The sequence below is a fragment of the Rhizophagus irregularis genome, chromosome 5 (assembly GCF_026210795.1).
Source record: "Rhizophagus irregularis chromosome 5, complete sequence".
Lineage (NCBI taxonomy): Eukaryota > Fungi > Glomeromycota > Glomeromycetes > Glomerales > Glomeraceae > Rhizophagus > Rhizophagus irregularis.
Window position 1 is genome coordinate 129795 of NC_089433.1, and position 22633 is coordinate 152427.

Sequence of the window (22633 nt, forward strand, 5' to 3'; positions counted from 1 at the left end):
ATTTTGCCGATCATCTCTGACTTTTATATGTATTTTTCGGGGTTCTGGAATATCTACTCTATCATTATCTTGAATCTCTTTCCCTATACTATCTATACTATCTTCAATTATATCACTCAAAGTACCAACAAATGCATCCAAGTTCAAAAAATTATCAATATCTAATTCTTTCTCTTCGCCAATTACTATTTCCTTCTCATTATTGTAATAATCAAGTAGGTCATCTTCCAATTCAAGAAGGTCTTGGTCGGGATTCAAATGTGCATCAGTTAATATTTGATGAATTTCTTCAGTGGATTTTTCTGTACCATAATATGGCAATTCTTTTTTCACATTTGCATGGTAATAGGCTAAAAGTTTATACATATTTTCAACTTTATTTAAGCCTAAACGTGTCCTTCTTTTACCATATATCCAACCAAGACTTGACCATACTCACTCACATCCAGCTGCATGAGGTGTGATGGAAAAGAGTTTAAGCGCCAGTTGAACTAGGTAATCTTTATCTTTAGGAAAGCTATCTTCGATAGAAAACCACAAAGTATAGGAAGTTTCAGTATCACCTATTTCAATATCAAAAGGCTTTTCTCATTTACGATATTGTTTCATTTGGTGCATTAATTCTTTATGTTCAGCATTTTTTTTTCCCATTTTCATAAAAATTTCATCCGCTACCATTAATAAATCTCTAAAAAGTCCTCGTGCCCAGTAAATCATCAGCAAGTTTTAAACAGGCGTATAAAGTGTTGAAAAATGCCATGTGTTGCTCAACGCCAAAAAACGTAGGGAAACGAACCTTTTATCAATCAACGCCACCTAAAAATGTTGAAAACCGCGTAAAACAACACCAATTTAAATGTAAAACAACATACAGTCAACTCTGGATATAACGAACCCTCCGTTCTAGGAGGTTTAGTTCGGTATATAGTGAATTCGTTATATAATATACCGAACTAGTTTTCTTTATAGGCAATTTAGGCCAAATTTGTAATGCTGGCCAAAATTATAATTTCTTTTAACATAAATTTTCAAAAAAATTACTAGTAATTCTGGCCAGCACTATAAAATTGGCCTGGACTACTATATAGTCACATGACCGTTCGTTATAGAAAGTATAAAGTTATTATATATCTGATATATAGGAGCTGGTTAAGTTTGGTTCGGATGTGTTATATAGTGTTTTATTATAAAAGTTCGTTATATCCAGTGAAATTATTTATAAAAAATCGGTTCTGGAAATTATGATTCAGTATAACGAGGTTTCAGTACAAACAGGTTCGTTATAACCAGAGTCGACTGTACAGTAAAATAACGATAGTTTAAAAACGTGTATACAATGTATAAAAACGCGTATATTGATATTAAAAATGTGTAAAGCAATGATTTTATTGTATATTATTAATATATATATTATATAAAATATGTAAATTTATTTATAATAAAATACGTATCAATTCAAATACATTATCTAATGTAAATTCCTTTTGTTATAATTGGATTGCCGCGGATTTTTAAGCGATCAATATACTAAATTTCTGTTGACATAGCGCCCCTGGTGACACAACCATAACAAGGTGGGAATGTGATTTGTACAACTGAATCACTTGATTGATCTTTCTACAAACTGAAACGTGATAATTATATTAATATTATTAACTGAATGATATTGCTAAATTGCAATTGATACATAATATAATGCATACTAGAATAATACATATAGATTAGAAGACAAAAAATAACAACAACGAATAATATCAAATTATAAAAGTCACGTGAACTTTTATTGCTCTTCTTCTAAATCAGCAACTTCTAAATCAGCTGCTTGATTATCGTCCGTCGTATGCTCATCATAAACATCATCAACACAATTATCAATTCCAATGATTTCATCATCATCATCAATAGATGTTATAGGTGTTTTGGGCAAAGACTCACATTCACATTCTTCAGAATCCTAAATAAAGAAATACAATATTACTAGTAATTTAATTTAAAACATTACATACAATTCAGTTGAGTACTTACCACGTCTGTATCTGTTATATTTCCGGTCCATGAATCGACAATGTCTGCATCGATTTTTGACGAAAGGTGTTCCTCGTCAAATATAACTTCTAATACTGACTGAACCCAAATGGCGTTTTCATTTGTACGCTCTTTATCAGATGCAAAAACCAATTTAATTATTAACGAAATATAAGTATCAGACGACGGATCATCTGAGTCGCTCGGTTTGTATAAATCTTCATGGACCTGTTGAACGTTTTTACTTGCTTTCCATGTTCGCATCTGTTATTTGCTGAAATTATCTTTGAATGGCATTATTCTATTAATACCGAAAGTACTCCACAAACTTTCTTTCAATTTTCTAATGTAGTAACCTTTTTTAACGCGATTTGCAGCAAGTAACTATATTTAATAAAATAAACAAGTTGTTATAAATTTGGCAATTAATGACTAATATATAATACAAATACTACTTACTTGTGAATGCATTCTATCATCCCACAAATAATCGAACAAAACTCCTTTTCTGGACAACTTCATGAGTATTTTGGCGGATGTTTCATCATTTTCTAATTTTTCTTTAAGGCGATTTTTCATTTGTCAGTCGGTTACTCATCGATGCTCATGAAATAATTCATAAGAAAGATCTTTAATCGCATCCTTAATACATACAAATTATTATATTTAGTAAATAATATAAAGAAATACATAACTTTAAATCATATATTTACGTGATAAAATTCATCTGAGTTTTTGTCTTTCTTTTTCGTTTTACCTTTTTTTTTAACTTCGACTTCAGTTTCAACGTTGCGATGAGAATCTAATACTGACATTATATTTGAAATCTGGTCTTTTTGTTCGTTTAACATAGCTTTAAACCTTTCTTGATTATTAATAATCGTGTTGAGTTTTGATGCTGTTTTTTGATTAATTTGTATTAATTTGGCAAATTCACCAGAACTAACTGCTATAAATTATCGTTAATAAGAATAATAAGAACCAATTTGATAATTTATTAACAAAATAACAATGAACAAACAGTATATATCGTATCTAACCTTGATCCGTTACTTTAGATGATGATGTTATCGCATTATTATTTGATGGCGATTCTTTACTAATCACTGCCTTAACGCTGGATGATGATGATTTACTAGAACCGGATGCTGCTTTACCACCAGATGCTGCTTTACCAGACGCTGCTTTACCACCAGATGCTGCTTTATCAGATATCGTTGTTTTAATAGAGGAAGGAGGAGAGAAGGAAGGAGGAGAAATTACCACCGAAGGGATATAAGAGGATATTGTTGATGATTCATTTATTGCCTGATGAAAACAATAAAATGTATTTAATAAACTAATAATGAATAATATAAACAATAAAAAAATTGATAACTGATATTACTTGAGAAGATCCTTTGGTAGTTTTATTGGTACCGATAATAATCTCATCAATATCTCTATCACAAAACAAATCTAACCTTGCAATTTTCGTCTTTTTTGGAGTCTCTATTTGTGAAGCGTCTGAAATTGTTTGATGATTGGCTTCGGTATCTGTTAATTATAATGTATTTTTAGATATTCGTTCACACAAATTCAAAAAAAAACTAAAATAAACCCTTTCAAATTATTTTGTTCGTTGATCTAAAAGATATTAATTATATAAGTATATTTATACAATCATAATAATTTACAACCAAATATATATAATAATTTAAAGTTAAAATAATTACTTCTATATTTATACTCGTTGACGATCTAGTAGATCTAGTAGACCTAGTACTAGATCTAGTAGTAGGTTTTGGGCGTTTTAAATTATTAAAATCTAAAGAGCGTTTGCCGCTAGTTTTATTATTATTATTTTTGTTGTCGTCGTTATCCATTGATAAAAAGATGACTGACAAGAGAGAATTAATTGATTATTAGAATGTGAGAATGAGAAAAAAAAAATATTAGAATGTGAGAAAAAAAAGTAATCATTTTTTAACTCTTATGTGTGATGATCTACTTGATTTACCTATACGTAAGTATACTCAAGTATACTAATGATTAGTATACTTACTTAGTGTCCAGTGTAACTTGTAACAAACATAATTAATGTAATTACTTAATAGATGTTACTTTAAGACTAAATTGCGGCGCAATGTCACGTGTTACAACGATTCATTCGAATTTCAACGCCCACATCGCAAAAAAGTATTAGTCATGTCACGTGTTGCAATGACAAATCTGATTCATTTCTTCACTTCGAATTTCAACGCCCACATTGCAAAAAAGTATTAGTCGTTGTTCATCACATTGCAAAAGTATTAATCGTTGTTCATCCTTACGAAATCATGTGATGTTTCAAATTGAATTTCTGCTGATGAAGTAGACGTGATGAGTAACTATGGACAGCTAGAAATGAAAGCGTTTAACGATGAACAGAACAACTAGTAGTAGAGGTGAGCAATAAAGAGAAGGAAGAGATTAAATCTGAAGAAGAGAGAAAATTTTAACGGGAAATTGTAAATATCGAGGATGTAAATTTTAACAAGTGAAATTTCCAACAAAATATAATTACCTTCATCCAACGCTCAGTTTTGCTTTTGGACGTTCCAGTTTACTGTATTAATTAATCCTTTATTTTATTCATCGTAAAAGTACTAATAATAATAATTATGCGTTAATTTCTATGATGTTTGTTGTGTTTGTTGACACCTTAAATGTGAATATTTTCATCAGTATCATTACGCAGTTAACTGATGGTATCATTTGATATCCTCACCTAAATATTTAAACGACACGATGATTGATTAATTTAATATATGTATTTCTTGATTGATCGTAATCAGTAACACTAACTGTTAACATTGTGTAAACTGTGCAATACGTCAAGCAATACTGTATTGTTAAGTATTGTTAATATTATTGAGGCACATAGTCAATTTATTGTTAAACAAGTTAATATAATAAATCAACATGTAAAAAACCTTAATGTTTTTATATAAATTAACCTACTTTACTAGCGTCAAATAAAAAACTTATTCACCATAAATCAACTTCAAAAAATGGCTATATACTCGTGTCCACATTGTGAAAGAGTCTTCAGTCGTCGTGCTTCTCTACGAAATCATGTGAAAACTCACGATGATATAATTGATAAAGTTCTTAGAGAAATTGCTGAAGAAGTAGAACATGAACAAGAGGAAGTGGGTGACGATGAACGACTTGAGGAGGCGAGCTACGAAGAGGAAGAGGAAGAGAGGGGGAGTACTAATAATGATGAAGTACAAGAGGAGGTGAGCTACAAAGAAGAAAGTGAAGATAATGATGAAGTACTAGAGGATGTGAACTACGAAGAAGAAAGGGAAGTTAATGATGAAGTACTAGAGGATGTGAACTACGAAGGGGAAGAGAAGACGAAGGGGAAGAAGAAGAGGAAGGGAGCAATAATGATGAACAACTAGAAGAGGTGAGCTATGAAGAGGAAGAGGAAGAGGAAGAAGAGGAAGAGGAGGTGAGAAATCAACGTTAAATGAAATTAAAATAATTTATACTTTTGTGTGCGTCTATATATATCTATATATAGAAAGCGATCGACATATTTATCAAGTATTTATTGTCTATTAACATCCATATATAGGAAGTGATTGATGAATCAAGAGACATTGAAATCGAATATTCGCTAATTGACATTGAACCAATCCTAACCTTCGAATCTCTTGATATTAGAGTAACAAATATACCAGAATTTCCAAGCGAAGAGTTTGGAAATTTTATGGAGTTGCTTACTAAATGGAATTTGTCTGATGCATGTGGTAACGATATACTTAAATTTTCAAAAAAGATTTGCCGCGATAATGTAATTTTACCTACGTCAGTAAAAAAGGTCGTCAATTGTTGGATCAAATTGTTGTACCACATATTTCTTTTAAAAAAGCGCCTATCATGACATATAAACAAGAAACGTATTATCTTCATTATCGTCCGATTTTTGACATTATAAAGGAATTGTTGAGCAATAAGGATATATTTGCCCATTGTACTTTTAAATTTACACTATTAAATCATAACAGAGAAAGAATATATAACGAACAATATAATGGACAATGGTAGGAAAGAGTCCAAAAATCACTTCCTAATGGTGCAAATGTATTGTCAGTAATTTTATATTCGGATACTATGACACGTGATCACTTAGGAAAGACCAGCGAACATCCCATTTATTTGACACTTGGTAATATAGTTAGTTGGCGCAGAAATAGGCCTGATGCCAAAATACTTTTGGGTTATCTGCCGATCCTAAAGGCAAAAGATATTTCACAAAAGAGGTCAAAGAGTTTTCGGTTAGCCAAGCGAGTCCTTTATCAATATGCTTTAAATATATTGACACGATCGTTACTTGACTATAATGGTGAATTTGATCTTCAAACAGATAATGGTATAAAGTGGTGTTTTCCGTTTATTTCCGTAATGTTAGGAGATTTACCAGAAAATGCTGCAGTAACTTTAACATTTAACTTTGTTAATTGTCACCACCCTTGTCATAAATGTTTGGTGGAGTGTGAGAAGCTGAACAATGTGGAGTTAACAAACGATCGAATTATCTTAAGAACACCAGAAAATATGAGATGTCTTGTTGAACAAAATTCTGCACAACAATATTCTCTACACGATATGAAAAACATCTTTTGGAATTATCCGTACGTATCACGTGATTTTTAAAGAAAGTGTGTTTATTTTGCCAATTATTTTCTAATATATTTACTCAAAAATAAATGATAGTCAGTTAAATATTTATTTGTCAACAATACCTGACCGAATGCATCATCTCGACTTGGGATTGTTTAATTATCAAGTGATCTACACAAGGGTGTTGTTAAAAGAATTGTGTGGTCAAATAGCGGTTGACGAACTTGATAATCGTTTGGCTAAAATCCCACGATTTTCTGGCCTTAAGATATTCAAGAATGGCCTGGAAAATATTAAGCAGTTTACTGCCAATGAATTTCGAAATATGATGAAGATATTTGTTTTCGTCATAGAAGGAATAGTCATAAACCACCACAAATCATCGATAAGTACATCCCGAGCCAAATGATCTGATGAAGCATTGGTTGACGTGTATTATTATTGGAATAAGATGTATTTATACAGCCGACGGGAGTATTTTAAGGAATCAGAGCTGGTGATTTTTGATGTATGATAGCGAGATAATATGATGATTAGTTTTTTATGAATATTGCAATTAACATGATTATATTTTATTTTGTTTAAAGAATCTAATCAAACAATGGGCAAAGAGCTTTATAAAACTATTTAAAGAATATTCTCTATCAGAACTTCGATTACCAAAGCTGCATAATTGGTGCTATCATATCATTAAGACAATTAGAGAATATGGAGCAATCAACGGGTTTACGACAGAAACGTATGAATTTTTACATAAAGAAGCTGTAAAAATACCCTATAGGTCTGGTAATAAGCGTGACCCAACAGATCAAATGATTAAATCAGTTGGTATTACAGCTAGTACGATATTCAATGCATTATCACAAATTAATATTGTTATATTATATATAAGTTTACCGAAAAGGGATAATTAAATACTTACTTCAGCGTACAAATGTTAATAGACGCAAACAAAAAACTCTAATGAATAGTTTGTTAGGCACATTTAATTTGCAAGATTTTGATGCGTTTTTCAATAATTACCGATCAAACAATAGCTTGGCCCGTGAAGCTCTAACGGCTCTAGAATATTTTCTGGAATTGTTAAACGAGTTTTTAGATTTATGTGAAGGGTTAACCGATAATGAAACTATTAATATTAGTTGGTATAGTTATGCTAATATTTCTTCAAGCGGGGATTACATTAGAGCAAAAAGCTTGTATTATAACGAACCATCATTTAGTGATGTGTCAATCAGCATGAGCAAGGAAGAGTCTGAAGATTATAATACAGCCGAAGGTGGTGCATGTTTTGGCAAGGTACAGAATTTTATTTAATATTGAACTACTAACAAATGATAATCCAAGCAATAACTTACTTATTTTATATTTAGATTCTTATGTTGATAATTAACGTTAAAATTATCGAAAAAGATTTGTCGTTTGATCTTGCTCTTGTACAATGGTACAATTTTTGTAATTCAAGACAATTATACAAATATGATTGTCCTTGGTTGAAGATTATAAACACGTATAACTTTGTGCCTATTGAATCAATTATAGAATTGGTATAAGTAGTTCAACGTGCTGAACGACAAAATGAATATTTTGTTAATACATTTATGTTTTAATTTCGATAAATTGCGTAAAACAATAAATACAGTATATTATACTTGCAAGTATTTAGTTAGTAGAGATAATTAATATGTTGTTTAGTAAAGTTAAAATGATATGATAATTATAGTATAATTATACTTCGCGTTCACTGGCAGTGAAAAACGCGTATTAAGCTTACATTACATAAAACACGTGATGCAATAAAATTTTTTTTTTAAATATTAATTATAATATATGTATATATATACTTAAATTAAATGGTACAATGGTTAGGTCGTGAGATTTGACGTATTAATAGTGTAATTGAGGTAATCGGTTCGGTTCCTAAGGTGAGCAAAATAAATATAATTTAATTAATATATTATATATATAGTTGTGTTAATATACAGTGCGTTGAACAACAATGCATAATGTGTTGAACTACACATTAGAGTTGAATGACACGTATATTAACATTAAGCGTTGATATACTCCAGTATACGGGTGTTGATTAATATTGTAAAACATGTTGAACAACTAGCTGGTATTGATCAATGCGTATACTGGTGTGAATCAACACTTTTCAAACTTGCTGATGATTTCTGAAATATTTATTTGATATATTAAATTTAGTAAATAATAAAGTAAAATAATAAATCATATGATTTACACGTTAAATAATTCATATTATGTAATAATTTTTTTTTTATTTATTTTTTTTCTTTTGAAAAATAAATATGCATTTAAATTTTTTTCTATTTAGTAATTATTTTCATATATTACCATAATCATTAGAATATACATAATTCAAATAATATAATTATATAATACACTATTAAATACTAAATTATTAATAAATAAATTGTAATTTTAATTATTTTATTATAATATACTCTGCTTTTTTTTCAAAAAAAAAACCTATTGTATTCAATTTATTTACTAATTATTATTACCCTATAAAAAGTATTTATATTTAAAATATAATTAAAAACTTTTTAAAATATATTTAAAATATACTTAAAATATATTTAATTTAAAAATTGCGAAATACTTATAATATACTTAAAATGTATTTAAAATTATCTTAAAATATATTTCTAATATATTTAATTTTTGCCCAAATACTTAAAATATACTTAAATTATATTTAAATTAAAATTTAAGTATATTAGGCCAAAGAAATAAAATTATTCGTTTCTTATGAAAAAAAATTGCTAAATTTGACCCGGCCGCCCGGAAAAAAAATTTATTTTCAAAAAAAAATTTAGCCGATTCCTAAAAGATGATTGGTTGATTTAATAAATTTTTTGCCCGGGTTACCGGGTGGAAAAAAAAATTATTTTTTTATGATTATGATTGGTCAAAACCAAAATCACATGACCAAATAAAATAAATTTTTTTATCTTTTCGCAACATTTACATGACCCGCCCGGTCATGAGAAACAAATAAATTTATTTACTTGGCCTTATAGATATATTTTTTACATACTTAAAATATTCTTATAATATATTTCATAATATATTTTAAGTATATTTTAAGTATGTAAAAAATATACTTATAATAATCTTATAATATACTTAAATTTTAATTTAAATATAATTTAAATATATTTTAAGTATATGGGCAAAAATTAAATATATTAGACATATATTTTAAGATAATTTTAAGTATATTTTAGATATATTAAAAATATATTATAAGTATTTTGCAATTTTTAAATTAAGTATATTTTAAATATATTTTAAGTATATTTTAAGTATAATACTTTTTATAGGGTTATAATAATTATAGGTAATCTGATTCAAACTTACCAGTATAATACGGATGTAAAAAAAAGCACAATAAATATATTGGATCAGCAAATTCAGCGTAACAACGGTTAAAAACTGAAATGCACTGCTGGTGAAAAACCCGGTGATCATTATTAGATAATTTTTTAATCGCAGCTCCAAGTCTTGCAAGTCCAAAAAAACAATCAGCAAGAGTGCAAGACTGAGATTCTAACGCTGCAATTGATTGTTTAATAGGACGTAAAGTAAATGCTAATGCACGTACATCATCAAAAAATGCACATGTTCGTAGAACTGACAATACTGCTGTTGAAAGAGTTTCAGGTTTTTCACATTTTAACTAAATAAAAAGGCAAAAAAAAAGAAATTATTTGTTAAATTAATAATTAAATGAATTCAGACAAATAATTTCTAAAAGCTTACATTTTCTAATGGTACTTTATGACGCATAATTGAATCAACACAATCATACATAGTATGCCATCTGGTATCTGCCCACTTTTTCAATCTACCTCCATTAATATCGCAGGCTTTAGCTTCTTCTTTTAATGCAAAACCTTTTTTTATTAAAAAAATTATAAATTAAATAAATAAATAAATTAAAAATTAAATTACCTCTTTGATGACTTTTTTTAAAATGTCACTATAGTATTACACTTTGTTAAAATCCGATTTGCAAATGAAGTAGAGCAAATATCCTTTGAAATCAGATTAATAGCATGCACATTAAAGATATTTTTATATTATTCTGTGATAATTTGTCGTGCATTTCGAATATTTGCTCCTGAATCTGTTACAATCGCTGAAAATTTTGCCAGACTAATTTCATCAATTATTTCTTCAATTGTTTTGGCTAAAAATTCGCCGGTATGACTTTCACTTGATAGATCTTTACAGAAACCTTGAATTTTTAAACAATACCGAATTGATATAATAATGATGTTAAATAAATATCGTGGTGATATTAATTTGCAAATGATATCATTATGATATCGCAATGATATCATTTCAATATTAATTCAATATATCAAAATGATATCGTAAAGATATTTGTTTGAAAAAATATCAGATCGATATCATTTCGATATTGTTATAACAACAATGAATTTTTTGAAAAATGGGAAGTAAATACGATATTAATATGATATCATTCCAACATTAATTCAATATCAATATGATATCGTAAAGATATCACTTTATAATTATCTAATCGATATCATAATAATATTGACAAAATATCAAATCGATATCATTTCGATATTTCGATATTGTTATAACAATAATGAAAAATAGAAAGTAAATACGATATTAATATGATATCATTTTGATATTGTTATAACAATAATAATTTTTTTTTAATAAATGCAATATCAATATAATATTATTTTAATATTAATTCAATATCAAAATAATATCAAAATGATATTATCTATAAATATTGAATTTACCTTTAAAAATATCAAATCAATCAAATATCGTTAAATTCAATTTTATAATATTTTAATAATTTGTAATCTAATTTAAAAGTTAATTTCAATAGATTTAAGTTACCGGTTATTTATTACAATAACAATTTTAATTACAGATAAAGTATACATTAGTTTAAATATTATATAACAGATAAAAAAAAATATCAATAAATCTATAATAAACTAATTCAATAAATTAGAATTATGAGTTAAATTGGTGATGTAAGTCAAAACATTATGCCTTAATACTCCAGAATCATAACTCATCAACCCAAAGTTGAGGATTAACCGGGTACCTTGCTTTAGATTCAGCGACACTGCCCAAGTTGGATGGGGTGTCACAAGTACGCTTTAAAAAGACTCGCTATGACTCTATTGCAAAAAGGATAAGTATATTTGAAAACACCAGACATAAATTCACCTCAGAAGTTTGGCGGGAAACCCCTGTAAACAACTGCAGTTTCATCATTACCAAAATCATTGAACTTAGGAATACAATGAAAAAGTTCATGAGAATGACGGTTTTAAAAAAAAAATACAAATATATTCTCAACTTTGACAATTCACCCTTATTCTTTGGCCTGGAATTCTCATATGACTGCATTATTGTTGTTTGTAATTTGATCTATTGAATCCACCATAAATTGCCTGGCAAAGCGAACTTTTATTAGATAACCATAGCTTCATCAATAAACGTTGCAATGTGTTTGGATGAATGACATCCTGTTTAATAAATTTTAAATGGGCAAACGTGGACCTAAAACCCATTAAAGATAGGCTGCAAGAAGTGCAAAGCAACCTACCAATCCACGAGTGGGTCTAAGGATTAGGGAATAAAATATACGCCAAACACACACAAGTTGATATGGAGTTAAAGTCTTACAAACTAAAAATTATTTTTGCCACTTAATTTTTCAATAATCAATGTTATAAAAAAGTTACTTATGACTTAAGCCTATTTAATTATATATAAAACGACACTTCAAACAAACAGAGCTCATGATATATGAGAATATCCCATCATGCCTATTTTAACCCTTGATTAAAGGATTTTCGTTACGTTAATTATATAAGCTTTACGCCTATATAACATAAGCTTACACCTATATAATTCAAGTCCGCCTTTTCCTATAACACACTATGCACGACGGCAAACGGTATAGGAGGCAGACTCTACTTTCAGAAAGAAAGTTTTTTTTTCAAAAAAAAAAACGTACAAATAAATAGCGGTTAAATAAAATGATGGTTGAATTGACTTTTTAGGAATTAATAGGTCTTATACGTGATACACGATCATTTAATCAGATAATTTTATAAATTTGGTATTATACGAACTTGATCAACCAATAATTGTTTAGGTAATGCACGGATGAGTTCTTTATAGGTGGATATTACTCAAAATAGAGCTAAATTAACTTTACACAGTTTATACAGATAATTGATTACTTAATGGTAATAACACAACAAGTTAAAGAAATTCAAATATGATTGAATCTCAACAGATATTCAAAACTTTTAAAACTTTTTGTAATTTTTCGATTGAAGCTAATTATTATTAAAGTCTATACCATTAAAAGAATAATAATTAAATAAACTAAGAAGAAATACTCAATAAAACTCAATTTTATTTTTTTATTAAAATTTTATAAAATCATTTATTAATGATTCTTCTTCATCATATAATTTTATAAGAACGCACCTAAATCTATAATTTAATTTTATTAATATATTATTATCAAAAGCATAATGTGCAAAATAAATAAAATAACTTACTTGTTTTAGGGTATTTACTATATCACTTCCACTTCGGGAAGGGATAATTAAATTTTTAGTCATGGTATCCAACTCCTTTATACCAGATAAGTTTTTACCGTCCCAAGAAACGTGGACGGCTTCCTTAACAAACTCAACTAACGTATCAGTTCCTCCATTATTTGTTAATTCCAAAATATTGACAGCTGTGAGTTGACGGTTTAAAAGTTTTTGCATCACGTTTTCATCAACGTATTCTTTAATTTCTTTTTGTGAAAGATTTCCAGTTGTACCCCTATAATTAATTAATTAATAATTATACAAATAGCACTATTTTGTTGACTATAAAACAATAAAATAAATAAATACCTGCTCTTTCTTATTTTTTTGTATTTTTCCACTAAATTTAGAATATTTTGGTTGAATTTATTTCAAAAGTCAATTAAAGACTTACGAGTTTTTTTCTAAATGGCTTCTAGCTTCACTAGTATAAATTTTAAACTGAAAAATTTTTACAACCAAATCATCGAGTGCTTCACTACTCAGATTCCTCGTTCGTAAAAATAAGCACTTTACCGACTCATCCTAGAGTCGTATTTTATCCTAAAATATTATGAGATACATTATTTAAAGATTTAAACATAATAAATATTACCATATTATATTAATACTAACTTCAGTATTCTTTGAACTAATGACATAAGATGATTCATTCATCTCATTTGCTAATCGTAAAATATCTGGATTTTTTAGAAGCCAGTTACATATATCTAATTTTGTACAAAACTGAAACAGATCCAGAACTGTTTTAGCCACGCCTAACTTGTCATTATCATTATAATCATCTTCTTCTTCTTTATCTTCTTCATCTTCTTTTTCACTTTTATTCTTTACATCATCTTCTACTATTACTTCTTTTTCTATATAATATATCATTTCAATTATTTCAATTAAAATTAATAGAATAATATCAAAGAGCTAAAGCCTATATAATTAATATTTACCTAATAATAATTGATTGGTTTCTTCAATATTTATTTTTCTCCTCTTTTTCGGTAAAGTCCTTGGATTTTTTTTCGTTCCTATCATACATATTTTTGGTATTTTACTATTTATTTTCCTTACATATAAGCAAAAAATATAATTATATTTACAAAAAGTTATATATATACCTGTTTCAACTTCTACTTGATTATTATAAACTGCTTTACGTTTAGACATAATATAAAATATTAGTGAAAAAAAATATAGAAAAATTTGATTAAGAAAAATAAGCGAAAAAAAAGTAAAATAAATATGTTTACTGAATTAAAGTTCTTTATATTAATTTTGAAACTGGACATTCTCATCTCGCGAGATCACACATTCACACAGTACATAATGTATGTATTCCAATTTTATACTGTAATCAATTCTAAATTCTAATAACCGAGTTCTCATATTTATATCGTGCTCCATCTCCTATTTTTTGATCTAATGTCTCATTTTTGAAGAATGTTATATAACAATAGAATTTATTATCTATTGTCAAAATATAAAATGACTATTATAAGATAAAAATAAATGTTATGAATTTCTGTTTAAAAAAATGAATGATGAAACAATAATGTTAAACTTTCTTTTACGATTAAGTACAGCCTTTTACAGCCATAATTGCTATATTATTCTGACACTGTATGACATATCAACTCGCATGGTCAAAGAAAAAATCAAAATTTAATGATATCGGTATTATTTATGCTTCACAATTAAACATAAGTAAGGGTAGTTAATATTATAATATTAATATAATTGGCATGTATAAATGTAGTTAGATTATTATATCTAGCGAATTTAATCGTTTTGAAACTCGTCAAACTCGAGTTGAATTTGAGTTTGAATTTGCGTTGATGAAATTGTTAATTTTTGTTAGATTTGACTTGATTAAATATGATTTAATTTTACAATTAGAAAAAATAAATTAAACGATTAAAATTGTAAATAAAAAATAGTATAATAAATTCATAATATCTAGTGAAATAAATTAGTTTGTGTGAACTAAGGTTGCCTGCCGAAACCTATTTGGCTTAATGCCGAAAGGAGAAACTCCACATATAATGCCATAACTGCGAAACTGCGAAATTGCGAAACTGCCAAAACTTGCGAAACTGCCAAAACTTGCGAAACTGCCAAAATTTGCGAAACCTTTATAATGAGTTTATCCATAGTTTCGGCATAATAAATAATAATATTTTATATGAATTTCGGCATAATTACAGCATTCCTAATATTTTATTTTTAATTTCAGTTTCTAATAAATTTACATGTAAATAAACAACGTTATAATATTCTAATAATAATATTATTATTGAAAAAATCCTAACAAATGTAACAGTCATGATTTTTTTTCTGGAAATTCTACATAAAAAAAAATAAATTAATTAAATTTATCAAAAAAAAAAAATAACGAAACCCTTCTCCCGGTACTTTACCTTGATTACAAAAGTCTGGTTATATTTTTTCATCTGACAATCCTACAAAAAGAAAAAAAAATCAATTAAATTTATTAAAAAAAAATGATGAAAACACCTTCTCTGACCCTCCCTCACCTTAATTTTAAGAGTCTGGTCATGTTTTTCATAAATTATGAAAAAATTAACGAAAAACTTTCACTGGTCCTCCTTTACCTTAATTTATAAATCTGTACATGTTTTTCGTCCAGCAATACTACAAATAAGGTTGCTTGTCTAAACCTTTTCAAAATCCTACGATTAGTTTCGTCAAAATTTTACTATAGATTTATTATAGTTTTGGCAGAGTTTTGGCAGTTTCGGCATTTATAATAAGTTTCGGCAGTTTCGCTTTTCTCCAAAGTTTCGCCAGTTTTTTAATATAACTTTAATATAGTTTTGGCAGAATTTCGCTTTTCGGCGAAACGCCATCTTGCCTAAACCCCTAGGTTTCGGCAAGCAACCTTAACTACAAAAAGAAAAATAAACAAGAAATTTATTAAATAAAAAAACAACGAAAAACCTTCCTCAGCCCTCTCCTTTACCTAAATCCCAAAGTCCGGTCATGTTTTTCATCCAGAAACACTACAAAAAAGAAAAAAATAAATAAGTTAAATTTATTAAATAAAAAAACAACGAAAAACCTTTCTTTAGCCCCTCTTTTACCTAAATTCTAAAGTCCGGTCATATTTTTCGTCCGGCAACACTACAAAAAAGAAAAAAATAAATTAGTTAAATTTATTAAAATAAAAAACAACGAAACCCTTTCCCTCAACCCTTTCTTACCTCATTTCCAAAGTCCGGTCATATTTTTCGTCTGGCAACCTTACAATAAAGAAAAAATAAATAAATTTATTAAAATGGACCCTTTTCCGGTCCTTTCTTACTTCAAAAAGTCTGGTCGTGCTTTTTGTCTGGCAATCCTACAAAACGAAAAATAAACTATTACATTTTTTAAATAAAAACTTCCTGTCCGGACCCTCCTTAGTTCTTTACCTCATAATTTTTGTCCGAAAACCTCAATACAAGAAAAAAGAGATCATCAGATGATTTGTACTATGCAATCTGTCTGATAATTTAACTTTCCTGTGCCGAATTGGCGTAAATCATTGAGAATTCGATAAATTTGGCAAATTTTGGCAATTACGTCTATATAAATTCAATATGGCTGAATACGGCATTGCGTCAAAAAAAAAATCCATGCCGAAATTAATCATAATTCATAATGTTGCCGAAACTAATATATGTATATCATATGATGTACTATGCCAAAATAGTTACGGCAGCTTAGACAGTTTTGGCAGGTTTCAGCAGTTATGGCATTTCAATATTTTAGACCAATTTTGCGAAACTAGTTTTAGCAGTTTCACATACGCCATCCCGCTGAAACCTCCTAGTTTTGGCAAGCAACCTTAGTGTGAACTCAAATTGAACTCGAGTTGAACTCATATTTGACACGATTGAATTCGTTCGATATTTAGATAATAACTTATTATTTGTAATTGTCTGATATAAATATATTGCAAGGGCATCTTAATCTTATTACCTGCATATATTATTTTTAATTTTTAAATAAAAAAGAAATTTATTTTTGCAGATATCTTAAACATATTACTTGCATATATTATTTTGAATGTTAACTAAAATAAACAGAATTTCAAACTAGAGAAAATATTTATAAGGGAAGTATACGTCTTTTTTTTTAAAAAAATAATCATTTCTCAACAAATTTTAATCATGCCTATAGAATGGACCTGTGCAGCTACTGACCATTTGATAAGACAAAAAAGGTAAAATAAAATATTTTTCTAGATGTCTTCTTTCTTTTATATTACTTACATTATTCTTTTATCTAATAATTCAATAAATAATATCATAATAATGTAAAGACATGATAATGAGCGCTACCATGATATAGATGGTAGAAGTAGGGTCTCCTTCTGGGAGACAACTGCAAGATGACTCTACCAGGACCTACGATTTTGTTACTCTGCAAGACAGTGTGAGCAATGATTCTGAAATTTAATTTGGAATTTCAATGTTAGTAAAGCAATAATAAAATAAAGATAATAAAAAAAAATGTATTAACTGTGTTGATATTTTTAGGATTTTGTTGAGTGGATAAATGGAGGTCATCGGTCTGGGTGTGGGTGGAGCAAGCTCTCACCCACCTTCGAATCTATAACCTGTCGCAATTTTTCCATTCTGAAGCCTTTTAACAATTGTATAGGAGTGTGGTTAGTTTTTCCACTCTATGACCCTTTTGGTTGCTATATTTGAGGTCGAGGGTGTGGCTTATTTGCTGGCCTTTTAAGTTGTCAAAATGGTGTAAAAAATCGTATCAGATGGCACAATAAATTTGCGATCAATTTTGGCTGACATTATGCTTTAATTTCAGCAGAGCTTTTAGGCAGAATATCTTGGTTTCCAGTAATTAGATTCGTGTGATCTTTAGCTTATTTGAGTAAAGATAGTTATCAGTTCTAGAAGACCGCGGTCCTACGGTCTTACACCATAAAAAGACAGACTGATCTGTCTTAGTGTAAGATCACGATCTTTCAGTTCTATATCACATATAATAAGACAGGACTCCGGATATCTAATATAAAGGTCATAATGGACTTTTGGCCAAAAACACCCCTTTTTGCTGAAACTCAAAAAATCGTTTTTTGTAAATATCTCAGCATCCAGTAATTCAATTTTAATGAACTTTTTTTTATTTTGTAGCCCTCATTTAGCTCTACAATTTAAAAAAAAGTTCATCAAAATTGGACCACTGGATGCCGAGATATTTACAAAAAACGATTTTTTGAGCCCCTGAAAAATGGGCCAATCTGCCGAAAGTGTGACTTATGACCTGTTTTGGAGATATCCGGGGTCCTCATCATGCATTTACTATTATTGTATTAGTGACAATCATATGATCATTTTCGTTTAATCAAACACTTGGTAATCATAACCTTTTAGCTAAATATGAGTTAAGCATGATAAAACTAGTTGTATTTATACAAAAATGCATCATTGTGTTTAAACTTACACAGTAGTTAAAAAATTTTTCCCATCGCAATTTTTTTTTTTATTAAATTTTTTTTTTTTTTTGAATTATAGCTGAAGAGCAAGAACAAGAGGATAATTATAACTCTTTTCCATATGAATCCTTTATAGAGGATCAAATTTTTATTGATTATGAGGATGAGGAATATAAAGAAAGATATAGTGAAATAACAATAGAAATGACTGAAAAAGGAACTGAAATTACTGAAACTGAAACTGAAACTTCTAGTATTAGATCTAAAGAATTAAGACAAGCTCGAGTTTGGAAACATTTTGAAAAAAAGACAATTGAAAAAGATGATAAACAAACTGAAACTTATATTTTATGTCATATTTGTGAAGGCCATTTTTCTGCAAACAATTCTACTACAACTCTTGAACGTCATTTAAAAGCTAAACATTTTGATGTACACTAGTCGAATGATGGAATATCGGTAATAAATCAGTTACCTGATAATCATCTGATAATCCACATATCGTATTCTGATATTTCCAGATTAGTAATTCTGATATGGTACCGATTAATGGAAGAGATAGTTATATTTAAATTACATATAAGTTACATATCGATTTATAAATATTATGAAAATATCACATAAATATCATACTCATATTGGTATCCATATACCTCAATAATACCTGTATGATACTTGTATGATCATTATATGTATTATATACTGATAGATCAATAATTTTATTCTGAAATTTGTATAAATTGTATTTATTATATTTATTGCAATATTCTATCTAATGCTATCTATCGTATAATCTAATGTCCTATTTAATGTCCTATCTATCGTATAATTTAATGTCTAAAATTTGAAATTTAAAATCTACAAAAAGAAAAAGAGATGATTAGTATTAATTTAAAGAAATTAAAGTTTTGGGAATAATTTTGAACTTACCGAAATTTTATTATACATCCAGAACTAATCACCTAAAAAAAAGAAAAAAAAATAAAACGTAAGTTAAGTTTCATTAAAAAGATTCAAAAGAAGCCTGTTGAAAACTCACCAAAATTTCATGCCTAGGATGAATATCTTGAAGTTTTGGAACTCACCCGATCTAAAGCCTGGAAACTAAAGCCAATATTTACAAATAATTTAATAAATTTTTTTAAAAAAAATAAAGTTTTGTAAAACTTCTGAAACTCACCAATCTAATACCCCAAGGATCAAAGCCGATATCTACAAATAAAAGAAAAAAATATTAATTAAATTTTTTAAAAAAATTGAAGTTTCAAAGTAAAACGAAACTTCAAAATCCACCTATCCAACATCTAAGAATTCAAAACTGATATTTATAAAATAAAAGAAAAAAATATTAAATTAATTTTAAAGAAAAAGATAAAGTTTCGTAAAATTTCAAAACTCATCAATCCAAAGAATCAAGGCCGATATCTACAAATAAAAAAAAAATATTAATTAAATTTTTAAAAAAAATTAAAAACAAAACTTCAAAACTTATCTACCCAAAGAATCGAAGCCAATATCTACAAATAAGAGAAAAAATGTTAAATAAATTTAAAAAAATAAAGAAGTGAAACTTCACTTCATAACTCACCTATCCAAAGCCCTTATATATGCCTATACGAAAAAAATAATTTTTTCTTAACTTACCAGTCCGAAATAGCGTCTAAAAAAGGTTCAGAACCTGCAAAAAAAATAAGAAAGAAAGTTAGTATACGTTTATATGCCTTCTATTTAAAAAAAATTTTTTTCTTAACTTACCAGTCCAAAATGGCGTTTAAAAAAGGTCTGGAATATACAAAAAAAAAATAAAAAAGAAGGTTAGTATACGCCTATACGCCTTCTATTTAAAAAAATAATTTTTTCTTAACTTACCAGTTCAAAATGGCGTCTAAAAAAGGTTCAGAACCTGCAAAAAAAATAAGAAAGAAGGTTAGTATACACCTATATACCATCTATTTAAAAAAAAATTTTTTCTTAACTTACCAGTCTAAAATGGCGTTTAAAAAAGGTCTGGAATATACAAAAAAAAAAAAAAAGGTTAGTATACGCCTATACGCCTTCTATTTAAAAAAATAATTTTTTCTTAACTTACCAGTCTGAAATGGCGTCTAAAAAGGGTTCAGAACCTACAAAAAAAATAAGAAAGAAGGTTAGTATACGCCTATATGCCTTCTATTTAAAAAAAAATTTTTTCTTAACTTACCAGTCCAAAATGGCGTTTAAAAAAGGTCTGGAATATACAAAAAAAAAATAAAAAAGAAGGTTAGTATATACCTATATGCCTTCTATTTAAAAAAATAATTTTTTCTTAACTTACCAGTCTGAAATGGCATCTAAAAAAAGTCCAGAACCTACAAAAAAAAAATAAAAAAGAAGGTTAGTATACATCTATACGCCTTCTATTTAAATAAAATAATTTTTTATTTAACTTACAGTCCAAATGGCATCTAAAAAAGGTCCAGAACCTACAAAAAAAAATAAGAAAGAAGGTTAGTATACGCCTATACGCCTTCTATTTAAAAAAAAAATTTTTTAAATTTACAGTCTGAAATGATGTCTAAAGAAGGTCTAGAACCTATAAAAGAAGAAAGTAGAAGGTTAGTAGCACCTATACGCCTTCTATTTAAAAAAAAAATTTTTTAAACTTACCGGTCTGAATGGCGTTCAAAAAAGGTCTGGAACCTACAAAAAGAAAAAGTAGAAGGTTAGTATATGCCTATACACCTTCTATTTAAAAAAAAAAATTTTTTTAAAACTTACAGCGTATAAAAAAAGTCCAGAATCTACAAAAAGAAGAAAGTAAAAGGTTAGTATGCCTATACACCTTCTATTTAAAAAAAAAATTTTAAAACTTACCAGTCTGAATGGCATTTAAAAGAGGACCAGAAGCACTCCGGAAGTTATAAAAAAAGAATAAAGAAAAGGTTCTATTTATTAATATATATATATACATATATTTAACTTACTGGTCTGAACCTAAAAAAAAAGAGGGAAGGAGTATGCATGTGACTCCATCACTCCATAAAAAAAAATTTCTGAAGTTACTGGAAATAAAGTTAGTTTATTATTATTATAAGCCGATCATTATTATATAGAAAATACTAAATTTAATATCAGCATAGTATATTATATGATATACATATTTCCGATCAGTTCCTAATTAATTTACTGATCGTTGATAATCTTTTTTTTAAAAAAAATTATTTACCTGTACTTCTTTTTTTTTGTAGGACATCAGAATATTTTTTTTTATAGGACAACTTTTTGGATTTCTTCTTTTTGTAAGATGTCAAATACTGGACTTGAATAAACTGTACAAGTAAATAAAGTGAGTGTTATATGTGCATGTAAAAATAAAGCTCAATTCATTAAAGAAACAATACTAATGTTTCTTTTTCTAATTTTTTAGGATGCTGAGCTTCTTAGATTTCTTGTCTTTTGTAGGGATGTGAACCAGACAGGTGAATGGGATGGACGCATAGGAATAAAAAATATATTTATATTCCTTGGACTTCTTGGGTGAACCTGAACTTGAATTTTAAGTATGTAAGTTAGAGGGAACTGAAGGGAAGGTTTTTTTTTATTAATATATTATATATTACTAACATTTACTCTAATTTTTTTTCTTTAGTCTACCAAACATTCTTGGTTGAACCCAGACTTGAAGATAGTATGGGTGGGAGTTTTACTTAATTGCTTTAAAGAAATGAATGTATTAATATTTCTTTTTTTACTTTGGGATGTGAACTTTAACGTATATCATTGATTAAGTCCTTTATCAATAAAAAATCAGTTTATTACATACAATAAAATAAAAATATTACAATAAATAATTTTACAATAAATTTCA

At 27.8% G+C, this 22633-nt stretch overlaps 2 protein-coding genes across 2 annotated transcripts; both read right to left on the reverse strand.

The window, feature by feature from the left end:
• Positions 1 to 1780: 1780 nt before the first annotated feature.
• OCT59_024608 (uncharacterized protein) lies at positions 1781 to 3890 on the reverse strand (the record flags this gene model as incomplete). The annotated part of the gene is made up of 8 exons (XM_066132744.1): positions 1781 to 1954; positions 2026 to 2273; positions 2337 to 2409; positions 2485 to 2585; positions 2783 to 2974; positions 3066 to 3333; positions 3413 to 3561; positions 3755 to 3890. 8 exons carry the CDS (start codon positions 3888 to 3890, stop codon positions 1781 to 1783), a joined length of 1341 nt encoding a protein of 446 aa, XP_065991553.1.
• Positions 3891 to 13215: 9325 nt separating this feature from the next.
• OCT59_024609 (uncharacterized protein) lies at positions 13216 to 14489 on the reverse strand (the record flags this gene model as incomplete). The annotated part of the gene is made up of 6 exons (XM_066132762.1): positions 13216 to 13221; positions 13290 to 13563; positions 13723 to 13853; positions 13944 to 14188; positions 14273 to 14350; positions 14441 to 14489. 6 exons carry the CDS (start codon positions 14487 to 14489, stop codon positions 13216 to 13218), a joined length of 783 nt encoding a protein of 260 aa, XP_065991554.1.
• Positions 14490 to 22633: the final 8144 nt, after the last annotated feature.